The sequence below is a fragment of the Ochotona princeps genome, chromosome 11 (genome assembly GCF_030435755.1).
Source record: "Ochotona princeps isolate mOchPri1 chromosome 11, mOchPri1.hap1, whole genome shotgun sequence".
Taxonomy (NCBI): domain Eukaryota; kingdom Metazoa; phylum Chordata; class Mammalia; order Lagomorpha; family Ochotonidae; genus Ochotona; species Ochotona princeps.
The window spans coordinates 7457735-7475496 of NC_080842.1; the positions used below are offsets into that span (position 1 = coordinate 7457735).

General features: G+C 47.8%; 1 protein-coding gene across 1 annotated transcript in view; it reads left to right on the plus strand.

Annotated features, from left to right (window-relative positions):
• The first annotated feature begins 13645 nt into the window (after positions 1 to 13645).
• Positions 13646 to 17762, plus strand: part of IKBKB (inhibitor of nuclear factor kappa B kinase subunit beta) — a 40587-nt gene continuing 36470 nt past the window's right edge. The window contains exons 1-2 of the mRNA XM_004592720.2: positions 13646 to 13800; positions 14615 to 14737. Coding sequence (XP_004592777.1) covers positions 14633 to 14737 — 105 coding nt within the window. The 5' untranslated portion in view covers positions 13646 to 13800; positions 14615 to 14632. The remainder of the gene's footprint in view (positions 13801 to 14614; positions 14738 to 17762) is intronic.

A 17762-nucleotide genomic window follows, 5' to 3' on the forward strand; every position in this document is an offset into this window, starting at 1 on the left:
GCTGGAAAGAGAGCTTTCTCCCCCTATGGTGTGTTAGACCATGAGGAAATCCTGGGACTGGATTAAGGCTCAGGTGACAGCAGCCCTCCGCAGTGGTGGCAACTCGCTTGCGCAGAGTACCCAGGCCAGGTCAGACCCAATGTCTAGGACTCAGCCCATGGGCACTGTCGCCTTACGGTGACCGAGTCCTAGGCTTTAGGTGGCCAGTGTGTCCATTGGGCGCCAGGCTCTGCCTGCTGGTCGCCCAGCAGAGAGCTGTAGGGTTTTTAAGGTATGTAATTGTTGCCTAGGGACATCCAGGGATAAGGCTAGTGTGAGTGTAGGTGTGGGATGAATTCTGTGTGATTCCTAGCAATGGGGTCACCAAATTTGCTTGCAAGCATGGGGACTGAGACCTGGTGGTTTGGAGGGTAGCATCCATAAGATCTGTTTGGGCCAGACTGATTCATCAAGCCACATGGGAATCCTGAGATGGGCTGCTAGCATAGAGCACCACTGACTGCCACACACCAGTCCACACAAAAGCTATGACTATGGGCCTATCTGGCAGGGCTAGGTACCAGTACCTGACTGGATGGTTGAACAGGCGATGGATCACACTTGGCAGGTTCAAGACACTAACCAGCATGCGAGAGAATCAGGTCTGGGGGTAGATTCTCTGGGGGAAGTATGGGCCCAACCGTGTGGAAATACAAGTCCTGCTGGTTAGCTTGTGAGTTTGGGTGGTGACGGGCTCAGCTAGGTGTGACCATGGAACCTGCCATCACTTACAGGTAAAGGAACCTGCAACAGTCTGGCAGGTCAAGGCAGCAGCACCCAAAGGGGCATCCTAAAACAGGATGTGGGGGGGACCGAGCTGCAACTGGAAGGGAGGCAGACCGGGCAGGGCTGAGCAAACCTTAACTCACAAGGAAGAACAGAAATCAGGATGGAGGACAGGTCATACCGAGCTAGGCTTGGTATGCATGAGACTGGTCTGCATGAGCCAGGGATGCTAGGTCACAGCGTCAAAGGCCAAGGCCAAAAAATATAGGAGGCATTCTCCAAGAAATAGGAACGGGAAAAAACTTCTTAGAAAAGACCCCAAAAGCAGAGGTAGTCAAAGACAAAATAAACAAATGGGACCACATCAAACTAAAAAGCTTGTATACTGCAACAGAAACAATGAACAAAGTGAAAAAGCAGCCAACAGAATGGGAGAAAATTTTTGCACATTACACAGTTGACTGGGGACTAATATCCAGGATATACAAAGCTCTTCAGTAACCCAAGAACAGCAAGAGAGAGATTTCCTTTCATTCACCAATCCACTCACTAAGTGTGCGCAACAGCCATGGCTTGGCTAGGAGTCTGAAACTTCATTCATGTCTTCCGGCTGGGTGGTGGGAAATCCTATTACTGGGCTGCTATCTACTGCTTCCCAGGTGCAGTGGTAGGAGGCTGGATAGAAGTACCTGAATTTGACAGGCACCAGGAGATGGGGTACAGGTATCAGGGCAGCAACTTAACTCACTGTACCACAACCGCACCCTAAGAAGGGCATCTTAACTCACTGTACCGCAACCGCACCCTAAGAAGGGCATCTTATACCTTATATCGTTTCTTAAAGAAAAAAAAAAGTCCAAAAAAACAAACAAAAAATAAATAAAAAATTACATCCTACTTTTCTTATATGCAAATTTTTAATTACCCTGATGATTCTTAGTAGTTTCATGTATACATGTTGACAGAATGCTTAATTTTGTTTTAGTAACTTCAATTTCTAGCAATGAAAACTAGAAATTTAAAAATCATAAACTATCTCACCTTCTATAAATGTGAAGATTTATGAATATACTATTTCATGTTTTCCAACATTTTTGGTGGCATAAATGTTTAATGCGGCTGAAGCGCTTAATAATTCTCAAGTGTCTTAATTTCTCTGAACTAAAAAGCCAAGAGAAAAAAAAATCACATGTTTAGCAATCAAGGTTCATATTTTACCTTGTTTGGACAAAATCTAGATACTTAGTGCATAATGAGAATTTAATTAAACTTAGAAAAATGCTAAGATTGTAAGTTACCTAAGAGATTGGGTAGACGGTTTTTAATTAGACATTTTAAAATTTTCTTTTTCATTTTATACCATCTTATCACACAGTTTCATAGGCTCTGGGATTCCCCCATCCCCTCCCCAAACCTTCCTCCCATATTGAATTGCCCCATATTGTTACAGTAGAACAGTTCAAATCCAGTCATGATTCTTTTGTTGCGGGCATGGACCATGTGGAGAGTCCAGCATCTTATTGTCCAAATAAATTCAATAGTTTCATTGGGAAATCATCCTTGGTCTGAAAGTAGAGCTGGTAGAATATCATCTCCTCCAATGAGATGTCACTACACAACTTCAACAACAGGAAGAAACATTGAAATTAACAACATCATGAAGTTAATTGACATGGTAGAGTGACCAATATGTTAGAAAATGCAAGTTTTTAACCACATTCTGTAACTATTTCCTTGGCATCTCAATTGTAATATATATACAACTGGCTGTTATAACCTTTTTTTTTTCTCCTAAGCTAACATGTTTTTGAGTTTAACCTAAATCAGAGTGGCACAGGAACTGTGGAAGGATCAACATTAACATCCATCATATATATAACAGCTGAATACAAACTTAACATCGAAGTTTCTATGCAGTTACATCTTGTTTAGCATTAACAGTCATAAATTGATAATGTTTTTGGGGGGAGAAAATTAAGCCACAATTTAAACTTTGCAGTATATAGTGATTAAGCATGTTTTTACAGAACTTTGCATTTTAACAATTGAAGAATAGAAAAGATTTAGGCAGGCAAGCAGGGAAATCCCCAGCAACCTAGTGAGTGAGGAAGAATTTAACTCTACATTCTACCTAGTAAAGTCCAGGAGAAGCAACTAGGGAGCCTGACCAGTAAGTACAGGCTGAGAGATTATAAGCTGGTTGGCCTTTTCCCTGTCTGTTCCGGACATTCTATATCTATATCCATGTCTCTTTCTGTTTATCTGAAAAGCTAAATGGGAAGCCTGATTCAGTAAGGTACAAGCTGAATGATTATCAACTAACTGACCTTTATTAGTCTCTGTCTATCTGAACTAATTTTGGGGCTCACAAGCAGCCCTAATGGTCAGTGTAAGACATATTAGACATGTTTTAAATCACAATCTTTGCCAAAATGCTCATTCATAACCTTTTATCTCATATATACTTCTTTAATTCATTTGTTTTAAAAAATTATCTGTGGGGCCCGGTGGCGTGGCCTTGCAGCTTAAGTCCTCGCCTTGAACAAGCTGGGATCCCATATGGGCGCCGGTTCTAATCCCGGCAGCTCCACTTCCCATCCAGCTCCCTGCTTGTGGCCTGGGAAAGCAGTCGAGGATGGCCCAAAGCATTGGGACCCTGCACCCACGTGGGAGACCCAGAAGAGGTTCCTGGTTCCCGGCTTCGGACTGGCGCTCATCGGCCCGTTGCGGCTCACTTGGGGAGTCAATCATCGGACGGAAGATCTTCCTCTCTGTCGCTCCTCCTCTCTCTGTATATCTGGCTTTCCAATAATAATAAAATCTTTTAAAAAAATTATCTGTGGATCACTTACGTGAAATTCATGAGATGGTAAACACTTGGCCATCTTCTGGAAAATTCTCTAACATAGACATAAAACCAGTTCAACTTGACCAGAAAACTGGAGTTGAATAGAATGCTGACAATTATTAAAGTCATAGTATCCCTGTTTACCAAAGTTTAGTCAAATAATGTGAATTCGCAGATTTAATATTTATCTCACACTTTATTTATTTAGATTTTCTTTAAACCAGTTAAATAGGGCTCTTTCTATAAGTTAATTTTAGTAATACCATCCAGAATTTTTTTTAAAAAATCACCCATTTATAACTTATGTAGATATATAAAGACACAGACATGTTATGGCTTTTGTTTTAAAAATGTTAGCCATTGCCAATTACAATGATGTACAACGTATTCATTTATAAAAGAAGAAACGGATCCAAACCGTGTGTATAACATTCAAAATAACTTCATTCAGAGACAGTTTATCACACTTAAGGTTTGTCAGTTGCCAGGTTTTACTCTTAGTGAGTGTTCTACTTCCCTTGCAAAGCAAAGTGCTAGGCCAAAAGGCAAGTAGCCCTGGCTCAATTTCTGCACTTCTTCTTCAGTGTTGGTGTACACAAATAGTTATTGGCATTGTGTGTTGGTTCTGAACTTACTTATTAAATTTTAATAGTTTTTATTTTTTGGTGGAGTCTTTAGTGTTTTTTATATTTGAAAACCCAAGCTCTACAAACAAGAATAATTTGATTTCCTCCATTCGTATTTGGATGACCTCTATCTTCTATTCTGGCTAAGATTTCTATTGAATAGAAGTCATGAATGTAGACATCCTGATTTCATCCAGAGCTTAGACGATTTCAACTTTTTCCCATTCAATAGGATGTTGCTTGTGGGCTTCAGCCTTCCTTGGTAAGAGGTACATTTTATCCATAATCTTCTTTTTCTTTTTTTAAAAACATAAATGGATGTTAAACTTTATTAAATGATTTTTCTGTGTCTATTGAGCTGGCCACAGAGTTTTTGCCTTTCAGTCTGTTGATGTGATATGAAATCCACTTGATTAAGTGCTGTTGGGTTCAGTTTGCCAGTGTGTTGTTGAGAACATTTCAATCTAGACTCACTCGGGTTATTGGTTTATGGTTTGCTTTTTTACTGTGTCTTTACCAGAACTGGAGATCAGAGCACACACAGAACGAGTGTGCACGTTTCCCTACCTTGCGACTGAGAGACAACAATTGTCTAACAACTGTTAGACAACAATTGGAGTGAGTCTTTGTAAGAGGTTTGATGAAACTCAGTGATTCCACTCAGTCCAGGCTTTGCTTTGTTAGCACACTTTTTGTTAAGACTGATCTTGTTACTTGTCTTTGATGTGTTAGGTTTCTGTGTCTTTGGGGCTCAGTTTTGGTAGATGATATGTGCCCATAAATTCTCCATTTTGCCTAGCTTTTCCACACAAATGCTCATAATAGTCAATTTCTGTGCTATCAGTTGTAATGTCTCCTTTCCCATCTCTGATTCCTCATCTTTCTGTTGCTGTGCATTTTTTTTCTCTTGGTTAGTCTAATCAAAGGTTTGCTGATTTTGTCTCTTCAAAACAGTAACTCTTCATTTCATTGACATTTTGTATTTTTAGCCCTTATTTGTATGTTTATGCCCCACTAGTTTACTACTTCTTTCCTTCCACTCATTTCAGGTTTGATTTGTTCTTGCTCTTCTAATTCTCTGAATTGCATTGTCCAGTAAAATGTTTTCACTTTTATCATGTCAGCACTTACTGCTATTAATGTCTGTCTTCCACTGTTTGCCTTATCCTGTGCTTTTTAATATGTTGACTTCATTTCCATCTGTTTCAAGACCTTTTAAGTTTTCCTTCTAATTTCTTTTTTTTTTTTTTTTAGTTCAAGGGATCATAGTATAACTCTTCTTACTTGTAAAATGTACTAGGCTCCTCATGTTGTTGGTTTCTGGTATTATTCCATCGTGGATAAAGAAAAGTGCTTTGGTTACTCATTACTATGTCAATTAATTCCATAATGATGTAAATTTTTGCTGATGGTATGTTGGAGCTTTTAATTGATCGGGATGATACTCTGCTGGCTCTGTCTTCAGACCAGAGAGGGTTTACCTAAGAAGCAGTTGAACTTGACTGGACAATAAGATGCTGGACTCTATGTTTGGTATATACTTGCAATGGGGGAATCTCAACTGAACTTGAACTGTGGTTATGCAACAAGGTGGAGGAATCCACCATGGTGGGAGGGTTTGGGGAGGGGTGGGGAGAATCCAAGTACCTATGAAACTGTGTCACATAATACAATGTAATTAATGAATTAAAAATAATAAATAAATTTAAAAAGCAAAACAAAAGTGCTTACTATAAATTTTTAAAAGATGTCTTTGTTTTTACTTGAAAGGCAAATTTAAAAAGAGAAGGGGAGACATACAGAGAGAGATCTTTCATAGGTTGGTTCACTCGCCCAAATGGCCACAATAGCCAGAGCCGGCTGATCCAAAGTAAGGAGCCAGGAACAACTTCTGGGTCTCCCTCTTAAGTTCAGGGGTCCAAGGACTTGGGCCATCTTCCACTGCTTTTCTAGTCATAAGCAGAGAGCTGAATAGGAAGTGGAGCAGCCAGAACTCAAACTGATGTCCATACGGGCTGCTGACCCTGGAGGTGGAAGATTAACACAGCACAGGCCCATCTGCCTTTCAAATAAATAAAATCTTTAACAGGATAATCCTCATGCCAGTGGGTCCTATTTGGGGGTAGCATATTCTGGTCTCTGACCAGCTTATTGGGGGCAGCACATTTGGGCTTCCCTTGTGATCTAGCATCTCAGAGTAGCCTGCAGCTACTGGGACCAGCAGGTGGATGAACAGACACACTGGCCAGGGGAAGTGCTCTGAGGAGTGTGGGCATGTTGCATTTGGTCTGAGCAGCAGATTCCGGCTTGGCTAAGGCTCAGACCTGAAGGTCCCAGCTTTCCCAGCTCTGTGGCCTCTTGCTCGCTTCCACCCTGTCTGCTCAACTTCTCTCCCTTTTCTCTCTCTTCCTTATTTCCGGCTCAGCCTCTGTAACATTAGCAATGAAAAGCCCTTTGCGACCGTGACTGCATCAGCCAACTGATTCAGGCCCTTCCCAGTTGGGTCAGCCATTCACTTGTTTCTCTTTCCTCTGACTGTCTGGCATGAGAAATCCAGCCCAACCCAACTGTCCGGTAACATCTCAGGAGTCCTCTCCAAGTTGTAGCTAGCAAACTAAAAATGGCCACACTGGATTTTGTGGTGACTAAAGTCTAGCTGTTGCCAGGGGCTGGGGATCGGGATAGGGGAGGGTGCTGATAGAACTGGGGTATCAGGGAATGTTCTACAGCATTGTCGCTGGAACCATGCTTATGACAGATATGAACAACAGATAGTTGCAAAACACTCATTAAATTGTACACTTAAAATTGCTAATTCCAACATGTGTAAACTCTGCCTCTACTTTAAGATGAGCCAGAAGGCAGTAAGTGTTACGGGACAGCAGTGAAGCCACCACTTGGGGCACCCAGAGCCTACATCAGAGTGCCTGGGATTGAGTCTTACCTCTGCCTCTGGTCCGACTTTCTGCTAATGCACCTAGGAGACGAGAGAGAGATGATGGCCCAAGTACTTGGGCCCCTACTACCTGTATGAGAGATCTGAATTGCATTCCTGGCTCCTGGCTTTAGTTTTTCTTAGTTTCAATTGTTGTGACCATTTGGGAAGGGAAGCAGAGGATGGGAAATCTCTTTCTCTTTGTGTCTCCTGCTCCCTCTTTAGCTCAGGAGTTTGGTCATGCAAAGGGAATACTCAACAACTGGAGGGGTGGTGCCAACCAGAGGAGCCACAGCTTTGCCCTGGGAAGTGGGCCTTCAGCCATGAAGCAGGCGCATAGCCATGGGCTTCCAAGTCCAGACAAAGCTGCTGTTCTTTACTTTGTCACCCTACACCCAAGTGCAAGTCCCAGTCCCATGGTTACAAAGGCTCGGAATTGGCTGCAAAGAGCTGGTTGTTCTGCAGGGGAGGAGGAAGGCAAGGTGGATTTGGTTCTTCGTTCAAGAGCAGGAGGCCTGAAGAGCTGGACAGAGGCCAGGAGGGCCACATTGGAGGCCCTGAGGCCCACATCACAGACTTCCAAAGAGTTTTTCGAGGTTTAATTTATTTACTCATTTATTTGCTAATTAATTAAAAGGGACAGAAAAAAAAAAGAGATGGAAAGAGAGCCCCCATATCTTGGTTTACTCCCTAAAACCCCACAATAACCAGGGCTCAGCCACTCTAAAGTTGGGAACCTGAGGCTCAACCGAGGTCTTCCATGTGAGTTAATAGGGGACCAACTAATTGAGCCTGACATCATCTGCTGCCTCCCAGAGTTCATTTTAGCAGGAATCTGGAGCCCAAAGCAGGGCAAGGATGCTAACTCTGGTATTCTAATATTGAATGTAGGGGCTGGTGTGTTGTGGCCTGAAGGGTTAAGCCTCTATCTGCAACACTGGACTCCCACGTGAGTGCCTATTCCCATCACTGCTGCTGCACCTCAGCTCCAGTTCCCTGTTAAAAGAAGACAGCTGACATATTGGGGCCCCTACCACGCAAGTGGAAGATCAGAATGGAGCTTTTAGCTCATGCTTCAGCCTGGTCATTTAGAGAGTGAACCACCAGATGGAAGATATCTCTGTGTGTGTGTGTGTGTAGCTCTTTCTTGCAGATAAATCTCAGAATCAAAAATATGGGCTACAGATATCCCAAGTAGCATTTTAATAGAAATGATATAGTCTAGGCTGGCAGCTGGTTCAGGGTAATGAGTTTGGAAGCCATACCCTCCCTGCCTATGCAATCCTTTCTGCCCATGTGTGAGTCAAATGAAACTTACCTATCACCTGGAACCACAAAGGACAAAGGTGGTCTTGCTTTGTTGCATAGTCACTCCCCTCTCAAGCCCCCTAACCCATGACGGGGAGGGGCGCAGGGCTCTCTCTGGTCGTGTGCCTCACACCTGCCTGCTGTCCTGCTTCCTGTGGATGGACTCTGAGGACAAGGGCAACAATCTCCCTGATCCTCTTCCTTTCTGGCCCACTCTCCCTGACCATGACCCATGTATGTATGTATTCCTCGCCCTCTGAATAAACTTCACCACTTGCTTAAGCCATGTTAGTGCCTATGCTTAAAATTTTTTTTTTTTTTTAAGATTTATTCATTTTATTACAGCCAGATATACACAGAGGAGGAGAGACAGAGAGGAAGATCCTCTGTCCGATGATTCACTCCCCAAGTGAGCCGCAACGGGCCAGTGCGCGCCGATCCGATGCCGGGAACCAGGAACCTCTTCCAGGTCTCCCACGCGGGTGCAGTGTCCCAATGCATTGGGCCGTCCTCGACTGCTTTCCCAGGCCACAAGCAGGGAGCTGGATGGGAAGTGGAGCTGCCGGGATTAGAACCGGCGCCCATATGGGATCCTGGGGCTTTCAAGGCGAGGACTTTAGCCGCTAGGCCACGCCGCCGGGCCCTTAAAATGTTTTTAAGTACACCAACAATCTAGAAAATAAATATTAGACCAGAAATTTAGACCACAGCAGAAACACTAAATGCCCACTTTGATGCTGAATTTTAGGTTACATGTGATGCTATGCTGTAAATCCTTCCGCCTCTCTGAACTTTATGTGAAGTGCCAAATAACATGTCATCATTGGATGACCAACTTCCATATCTGAGTAGGGAACAAGACTCACCAGCTTGGATGGCAAGATAATCCCAAAACAGACAGAACTCCTCCAGTAAAAATAGTGACTGGGTGCTTACCATGTGGCCAGAGTGCAAGATGCTTCCCTCCTAGCTGGATGCAGCCCTGACGGGCAGGGCAGTGGCAGTACTGAGGCTGACATATGCAATGAATACCCTATCAAAATTAATACATGCTAGGAAGGATTGGGGTACAGTGTGGGGGCAAACTAACAGTTGCTAAATGGTGGCGGGGGAGGGGGAAGATCCACATGGAAGGGCAGGTAGGAAGAGCGAGGTAGCAAGAGGGAGGGCCAGGGTTTGGTTTAGGGATTAAGAAGCCTGAATTTGATACTTCTACATGGTTTTTGCATGTGAGAGACCTGGATCCAGTTCTTGGTTTCCTACAATGGTAATCTCATCCCCACTGAGGTAGGAATTTAGAGAGTGAATGAACAGATGGGAGTCCCCCCAACTTCTATTTTTCTGTACGTTTATTTGCCTCTCAAATATCTTTTTTAAAACTTTCTAAAAGATTTGTTTTTATTGGAAAGGCAGTTTTACAAAGAGAAGGAGAGACACAGAGAAAGATTTTCTACCTACTGGTTCACTACCCAAGTGGCCAACTGAGCTGAGCTGATCTGAATCCAGAATCCAGGAGCTTCTTCCAGGTCCCCAGGCTTTGGTCCATCCTCCACTGCTTTCCCAGGCCACAAGCAGGGAACTGTGTGGGAGTTGGAACAGCCAGGACACGAACCGGCAGCCATACAGGATCCCGGTGCTTAAAGGTAAAGGATTAGCCTGTTGAGCCACAGTGCTGGCCCCTCAGAAGAAATTAATGAGTTTTAGTCTGACAGTTCAGAGTTAGAGGTGAGAAGCACTACTCCCACCTTGCCTGCCATTATGCACACATTCATGTCGCTCCCTATTCCTGAGGAGAAGGGAAAGGAAAGGAAAGTCTTGAACTGTGAGGGGACAGTGTGGAGCTCAGGGTTCACTGTGCTGGGATCACAAAGGACAAGAGATTTCAGTTGTCTTCTGGAGTGACTGCATTTAACACACACACACGCACACCCTAGCATGGGGTCAGCTGCTTGACTTATCCTGTCTTTGGAAACGGCTCAGCTCTGTGTCCAAGTGGCTCTGCTGTTTCTGAAGTTTCACTGTGGTCCCAGTCACCCCGCTAGAGATGAGAGTTGGCTGCAGTTTCTTTCCTTCTTTTTCCTCTGAGCCCCACAGGCTCCAGAGCAAGGTTCGTTCTCACCATCTGTCTCCACCAGCCCAGCCCTATGTCTCCCCTGACCACCCAAAACAAAGGGAAGTGTCTTCGTGCCCTGCAACTAAACTAGTTTTTCCAACTTTTCTGGCAGCGGGAGTTCAAGTGTGTTGAAGGAGCAAGCCCTGGCTTGCACAGTCCTCCCTGTAACATGAACTTGGAATACTGTGAAGGAATTGCTGCTAAGCCCTGCGCCGAGTGCCTCTCCAAGGCAGGCAGTGGTCTGTTCTAATGCTAAGCCCTGGGCTGAGTGCCTGTCCCGGGCAGGCAGTGGTCTGTTCTACTTCTTCCCTAGCTCAGGAGCTGGTTCCTCTTGACCATGACTCAGCTCGCAGATTGCAGAGAAAACAGCACTTTCCCCATGTGGATGCTGTAAGGTGTGCCAGCAGAGTTTAATCAAATGATGACACCAAAAGACTGAGTCAGATGATCATTATCTTTGACTTATTCTGGGAATTTGTTATAAAATTAACAATGTTCAGAATCTTTATCCTTATCTCTAGTGCAATCCTGCCATGATGGAAGAACAGTTAGCACCTGCTTTTAGATTGCCTGGTCCAGCTCTTCTTGTTTGATCCGGCTCCATGGATCCTCTGATTGATTTATGTTTTTTGGGCCCCTGGGGTGAGGGACGCCTACAACCATTCCAGGCGCCCAGGCTGCTCAGGATTTCTTGATGACCGCATAGAGACAGCTAAAAGCACACGAGGTCTCCAGGTGGGAAGAAAGAACAGTATTCTGTCCAACATCTTTAGTCCACAGCCGGCTCGCATCACCAGAGCAGGATGGAGAACAGATATTGGCAGCAACCTAGACATCCCTTATCTGGCCAGAAAACAGGGCTGAAGGTGATAAACCCCTTGGAACATGATAAATCCAGACCCTTTCCTGAGATGTCACTGATTTAAAAGGAAACACACAAAGACCTAGTGACACCAAGATTTATATTCAGTCATTGAGCTAGAACCCAAACCCTTCTGTTACAGCAGTACAGGACTCCCATCTGTGGACAGTTCACCAACTTTTCAGGGACAGGGGGTCAAGAGAAACCTGCTGTGACCCTCCATGTGGTCCCCAGCACAAGCAGGTACTCAGTAGACATTTTTCTTCAAAATTGTAGTTGTTAAACAGATACACTGCATTTAGACCAGGCCTTTCAGTTCTCAGGGTCCTTCTACGCCCTGCTTCCAGGCTGAGCAAGCCATGTGCTTGCTTCAGTAGCACTTACACTAGCACTGGAGATGGTTGTGCCCGCCCCAGCCCTGGGCACAGCTGCTCCTAAGAATCTGGGTCATCTGGGCATCTGACGTGGGTCTCCCATGACCTGGTGTCCTATGTAGTTCTGCGGTCGTCTCCTGTCACGATCTGTGGCTAAGCTGGGACTCTCTGCGGCTCCTATTTCCATCATTTCTGGTTCCTACAAACTGATTTCACGCCATTTAAACCCATATTTTAAGAAGAGATCTACGTTTCACACCTTGTTGCGGAGTGTTGGGATCATACCAGACCCAAGTGTAGGATATTAGGAGCAACCTTTATCGCTCAAGCTTGATGACAGAAGCTCTAGCTACACTCCAGGAGCCACTGTGTGCCACATGGCAAATAGTCAGGGGTTTTTAAGCTCTCATCCTCCAGTGAGATTGAGAGCCACGCTATACAACGTTTCCTTGTGCAGGAGGCAAGGAGGGAGCTACCAGAGCCCAAAGTTTTCCTGTAGTTAACTAACCTAATCTAGTAAATAGGAGGGGCCAGGACCTCCAGAGTCATTTCCACACTGTCAATTGACCTAAATGGGGTGGAAGGCAAGAGGTGCCAGGCACACACAAGGAGCCTCCTAAGCTGGTTTCCTGCTGTACAATTAACTTGAATGGCTTTACAGGAGGCAGGAAGGGGTGAGTATAAACTGTTTGGGTGCTGTCCTGCTGTCAATTAACTTGTCAAGCAGGTGCTAGCCATCAACGGCTGCACCTCATCACAACCTCAGAGGTTGACAGTTAACGTATCTGCATTCAAAACCCAATTTGCCTCTTTCTCGATTTCTCAGCATGCTGCTTTGATTCAAATATCAGCAGTGTGAGCCCTGGGAACCAGCCCTGTGATTTGGGGATAAAGACTTTGTCATGCTGAGCTTCTGCTTTCCCATCTGTAAAATGGGATGGCAGTAATACAGTATCGTACAATTGGTACGGTTGCCTCAAGAGAGAACCAAGAAATCTGAGGCCTGTGCTGTGGTATAGCATGTAATCCTGCCACCTGTGGCGCCAGCATCCCACATGGGCACTGGTTTGAGTCCTGGCTGCTCCACTTCTGATCCAGCTCCCTGCCAAGGCACCTGGAAAAGAAACAGAAGATGGCCCAAGTTTTGGGCCCCCCAACCACGTGGAAGACCCAGAAGCTCCTGGTTCCTGGCTTTGGACTAGTCTAGCTCCAGTTTCTGTGGTCATTTGGACTATGGGATAGAAGATTTTTTCTCTCTCCCTCTGTAACTCTGCCTTTCAAATAAATACAGCTTATAAGAGAAAAGAATTCAAGTATTTTCTTCAGGACCACTCCTGGCATCGTGGGGTAACATGAACCTTCTCAGGGCTCCTCATAACCCCCACACACACACACACCATCACCAAAGGTATCAACCCAACACTCAAAGCACCTCGCTACAGTAATGTTAAGGACAGTCTCAGGCTGAAGGGACTGAATATCCACAGTTCATGGAGGCTGAACCTCGGGATTACCTCTACCGATGGGGTACGGGGGTCACTTCTGGGAATACATAGCTGTGACTTCTTATCCTCCACCCTGGGGGGCGATTTTTGTAAACCTCCCCTCCCCCCTTGTGTCCGGGTGGGAGCAGGAAATTCCCGGAGAGGGCCGAGGGGAGGAAGCACCCAGCCTCCAGCCCCAGAGAGCGTTCCTGGGAGGGCTGAGAAAACACCGTCGGCACCGAGCCCTCCAGAGGTGTCCACAGGCTACAATCCCCACGCCGCAGCCTCGGAGCAGCCCCGCGGGCGCGGCCCCTTTAAGCGCGGCTCCTTTAAGCGCCGCTGCGGCCACGTGCCCCGTGACGTCGGGGCAGGAAGCGTTTGAGGAAGTGTCCCCGTTTTCATGACTGGGGGGTCGCGGCCCCCAGTGTTGCTCCCCACCCCGGCCCCGGGGAGCCTGGCCCTTGCCCCGCGCCCCCCGCCGACAGGTGAGTCTTGCGGGGCGGCGCAGAACCCCGGGCCCGTCAGCTGGCGGCGATTCGGGGGTCACCCCCGCTGCCTCCTTCGGGGAGCCCTGCGGAACCGGGGGTGCGGTTGGGGGACGGACATGGGGCTGCCGGTATGGAAGCTGGGCAGGTCGGGGTCGCCGAGGCTAGGCGTGGGGGAGGCCAGGCATGTGTGGGGGCACCCCTGAGAGGGAGACGTCAGGCTTGTGGGGACCCAGAGGGGACAGGCTTGCGGGAACCCCGGCGGGGGAGGCTAGGCTTGTGGAAACCCCGGGGAGGTGGGGGAGACCAGGTTTGTTGGGGGAGGAGGCCAGACTTGGGGGAGACCCCTGGGAGGGGAGGCCAGGCTTGGACCCCGGGGAGGGGGTGGGGAAGCCGGGCTTGTGGAGACCCTGGGAGGGGGAGGTCAGACTTGTGGGACCCCCCGGGGGAGGGGGAGGCCAGGCTTTTGGGGACCCCGGGGTGGGGGGGAGGCCAGGCTTGTGGGGAACCCTGGGGAAGGAGGCCAGGCTTGGGGGACCCCGTGGGGAGGGGGCAGGCTTGTGGGGATCCCTGGGAAGGGGAGGCCAGGCTTGCTTCCCACCCTGCTGGGCAGGAGGGCCCCTCTCCTGAGCTGGCCCGGAAGAGGCCTGGCTAGCTTTGGGAGTGGAACTTCATCTCCCTGGGGTGGTGTAGGGATGGGGATGGGAGCAGACTTCTGGATCAAAGTGAAAACCACTTCTGAGGTTGATCTGTTTTCCCACCCCCCACCTCCCCATTATGCTTTGTCCCCACCGCTACCCCTAATTCCTTTCAGATTGAGCAGGGAGACAGTATGAGCTGGTCACCTTCGCTGCCCACCCAGACATGCGGTGCCTGGGAAATGAGAGAGCGCCTTGGCACCGGGGGATTTGGAAATGTCATCCGATGGCATAATCAGGTACACAGGGGCTGCCAGTCCTGCGTGGGGAGAAAGAGAGAGACAGAAGCAAGGGGGAGTGGGCTGGCCCAATGGACCAGGCCGCCTTTACCTACTGACCTTGCCGCCTACATGGCTGCAAGCCCGTTGCTGCCCACATGGACATCTAAGAACTCACCTGCTGCTAGTGTTATTATAACAAAACCTGCAGAGAGAAACATTCACAGAAACATCATCAAATAGTCTGCAGAATACATGTCTGGCTTGGGAAGTCTGTCTTCCCACTCTTGCCGAGCAGCAAGGTACAAGACAAGACCACAGGCGGTGTCTGTATGTGTCACCTTTCTGTCGGCTTGTTGATGGCAGGACCTGAAGCCACCTGTTGGTTTTCTGGGTGTTGCTTTATTAGGCCGAAGTAATGCATTGCTCCGTTCTCCCTTCCGGGGGAGAATGAGTGGCCTGCCCAGATCATGGACCCGTCCGCTCCCAGGCCTCGGGTATTGCCCACTCCCCTCAGTCCCACATGTGCCATGGGACCTGTGGGGACTGCGGTGGAGTTGACACTGGAAAAGCTTAGTTGTTTTTTGTGTTTGTGGACTCCAGTCTTGGGTAACACTTGGAAGACATGCACTCATATTTTAGGAATGCTCTGTCTCTGTAGAGCTATAGTGAGCTTCAAACCCTTGGACATCCTGGAGGGAGGGCCCTCCTGGACTGAAGAGATGGCAGACGCAGTCTGGGGCGCTGAGAGGATGGGAAGGCCCTTGGGCGAGAATGAGAACCAGCCTGGAGGAGGAGCCCCTGATCGCAGGTTTTCATCCAGCCCATGGCCGCGGAAGCCTTAGAAATAGAGCTGCCTTGAACTTGGCCAGGTCTCTGTATAGCTGGGGGCCTGGTGTTACAGCAGGAGGTCCAGATCGTTCTATGGCTTTGGTTTTCCTGGACAGGCTAGTTCGGGATCACCTTCACTAGACATCCTGGTTTCCTGCAGAACGAGCTCTAGGCTTTGTCCAGAAGCACTGTGTCCTTCCACTCAGAACACCCTCCATCTGCTGTTCTGCTGGGAAAGATGCTGAGGGGCCAGGGAGGTGTGTGAAGGAACCAGTGCTCTAAGTCACTGCCGTCCAGGCCTTCTCTTACTTCAACAACCTCAACTTTGTTTATTTTTGAAAAGCCAAGCTCCTCCGCAGTCCTTTTGCACCTTGCCTGCCTGGCATTACTACCCCTGTTAGCTCCTGCCCAAGAAGCCTCCCTCTGCTCAATGCCTTTCCCTTAATTTTGCTTACTGTCTCAGGAACAGCTCTAGGCTACTTCCTCTGTAAACCTGTCCTAGACAGTTGGTCCTTCCACTGAATTCCTTATCGCCTGGTGCATTGTGGCACACCTCACCTCACACTTTGTCTGGAAGCTCTCAGTTCCATGTCAGCCAGGGCTGTGTCTAGCTTTGCATTTCTTTCAGTTCCTCTAGAGCAGATATGCTGTATGTGTGTGTGGTGCCCAGAACCATTCATTCAGTCTTCTGCGTATTTGTTGAATGTCTACTATGAGTGGAATGGTCGAGAGGAAAAAATGCCATCAATCAGCTAATTGCACCGGGTGACCTTTGAACTGTGCTAACCGTGCCTAGGGTGTGGGAGCCAGTACAGTGAGAGCTTAGGCTGAGGGAGGGGTCAGCTGGGGGTTAGGGATTGGCCCTTGAGCTTAGATCTGAGAGGTTGATTGAAGCTGGCCAGGCAGAGAGTGTGGGAGGAGAGGCCCTGAGTGGCTGCAGCTTAGGCAGGTGGGCAGGTGTAGGGGGACTTGTGTGATGGAGAAAGGACCAGGAGAGGAACAGGGAGGGTAGGAGGTAGAAGAACTTACATTGGTGAGGCTGTCAAAACCAAGGATGTTTTGTTTGGATCCAGAGAGCCATGGGATGATGTTGTGGGAAGGTTGTTACTGCAGGGATCCAGGCAAACACTGTAGGGAGGTCTTCTGGCAGTGTGCAGGTGGAGGGTGAGCAGCATGTTCTTGGTTGGACCCCCTGCTTCACAGCTGGGCTACGGTGGTGTGTGAGACCTAGCTGCAGCCAGGTACAGTGATGGTCCTAAGCAGTGCACGCGGCCCCCAGGACTCTGTGGACTTGGTTCTGCTGGCTGAAGAAGACTCGCTGTGGTTTGTAGGAGTGCCTGCTCATCAGACCCATCCTTTGTTGAGAACCTGGTGTGATTGAGCATACTGTTTGACCTGCAGACCTCACAAGAATGCTCCGAGGAGGAGTATGGTCTTAATTCCCGGCATGCCGAGGAAATGGAATCCCAGGCCCCAAGGCTTACCAGAGAGTTCAGGCTAGCGAATAAAGGAGCCAGTGGGAAGGTCTGATGTGTGGAAACTGTGTTTGTTTGAATCCCAGCTGCGTGTTGCTTCTCTGTGGTTTGGGGCTTCTAAAGTGGTTGGACCAAGGCTAGAGACACCCCAGGATGTACTCAGTACTCCTCCTTGGGGGTGCTTCTTTGTTCTCTGCTGTCAATCCAAGCTACCTTGAAGCAGCCAGCGGTGGATCCTTCTCTGGAGGACCCATTGTGCAGAGAACTCCAATGTGAGGATTCTGTGTCAGGTGGTGTAGCACAGGCCTCCCCCCTGTGCTCCCCCAGGGGACCTTGGTCAAATACAGAGGAAAAAGAAAGGCAATAATTGAGTGACCTCAGCCTGAAGCACCTTCTGGAAGTGTGGAGGGAAGACGTGTCTGTCGTACACACACCTGGGTTGAGATGCTTGGACCATACTGAAGGGCTTCTTGATGTAAGTCTGTAAGTCACTACTCCAGGGGTTCTGGAGATACTGCTCCCTCCACTCTGGATTCCCAGCGTGGCTGGCAGGATGTGGATCTGTGGCTTCTGGAAGCAAATGGGAATGTCTTGGGGTGCCTTGCAGTTGCTACATTCTCTCTGCACTTTGATGGGAGAGAGGCCCTATTGGGTACTTCTGAGAGCTGAGGAGGCAGCACATGCTCTGGCTGTTGGCAGGAAGGTCTTACCTTAGCTTCCCTGTGAAGTGTTGTCAACCT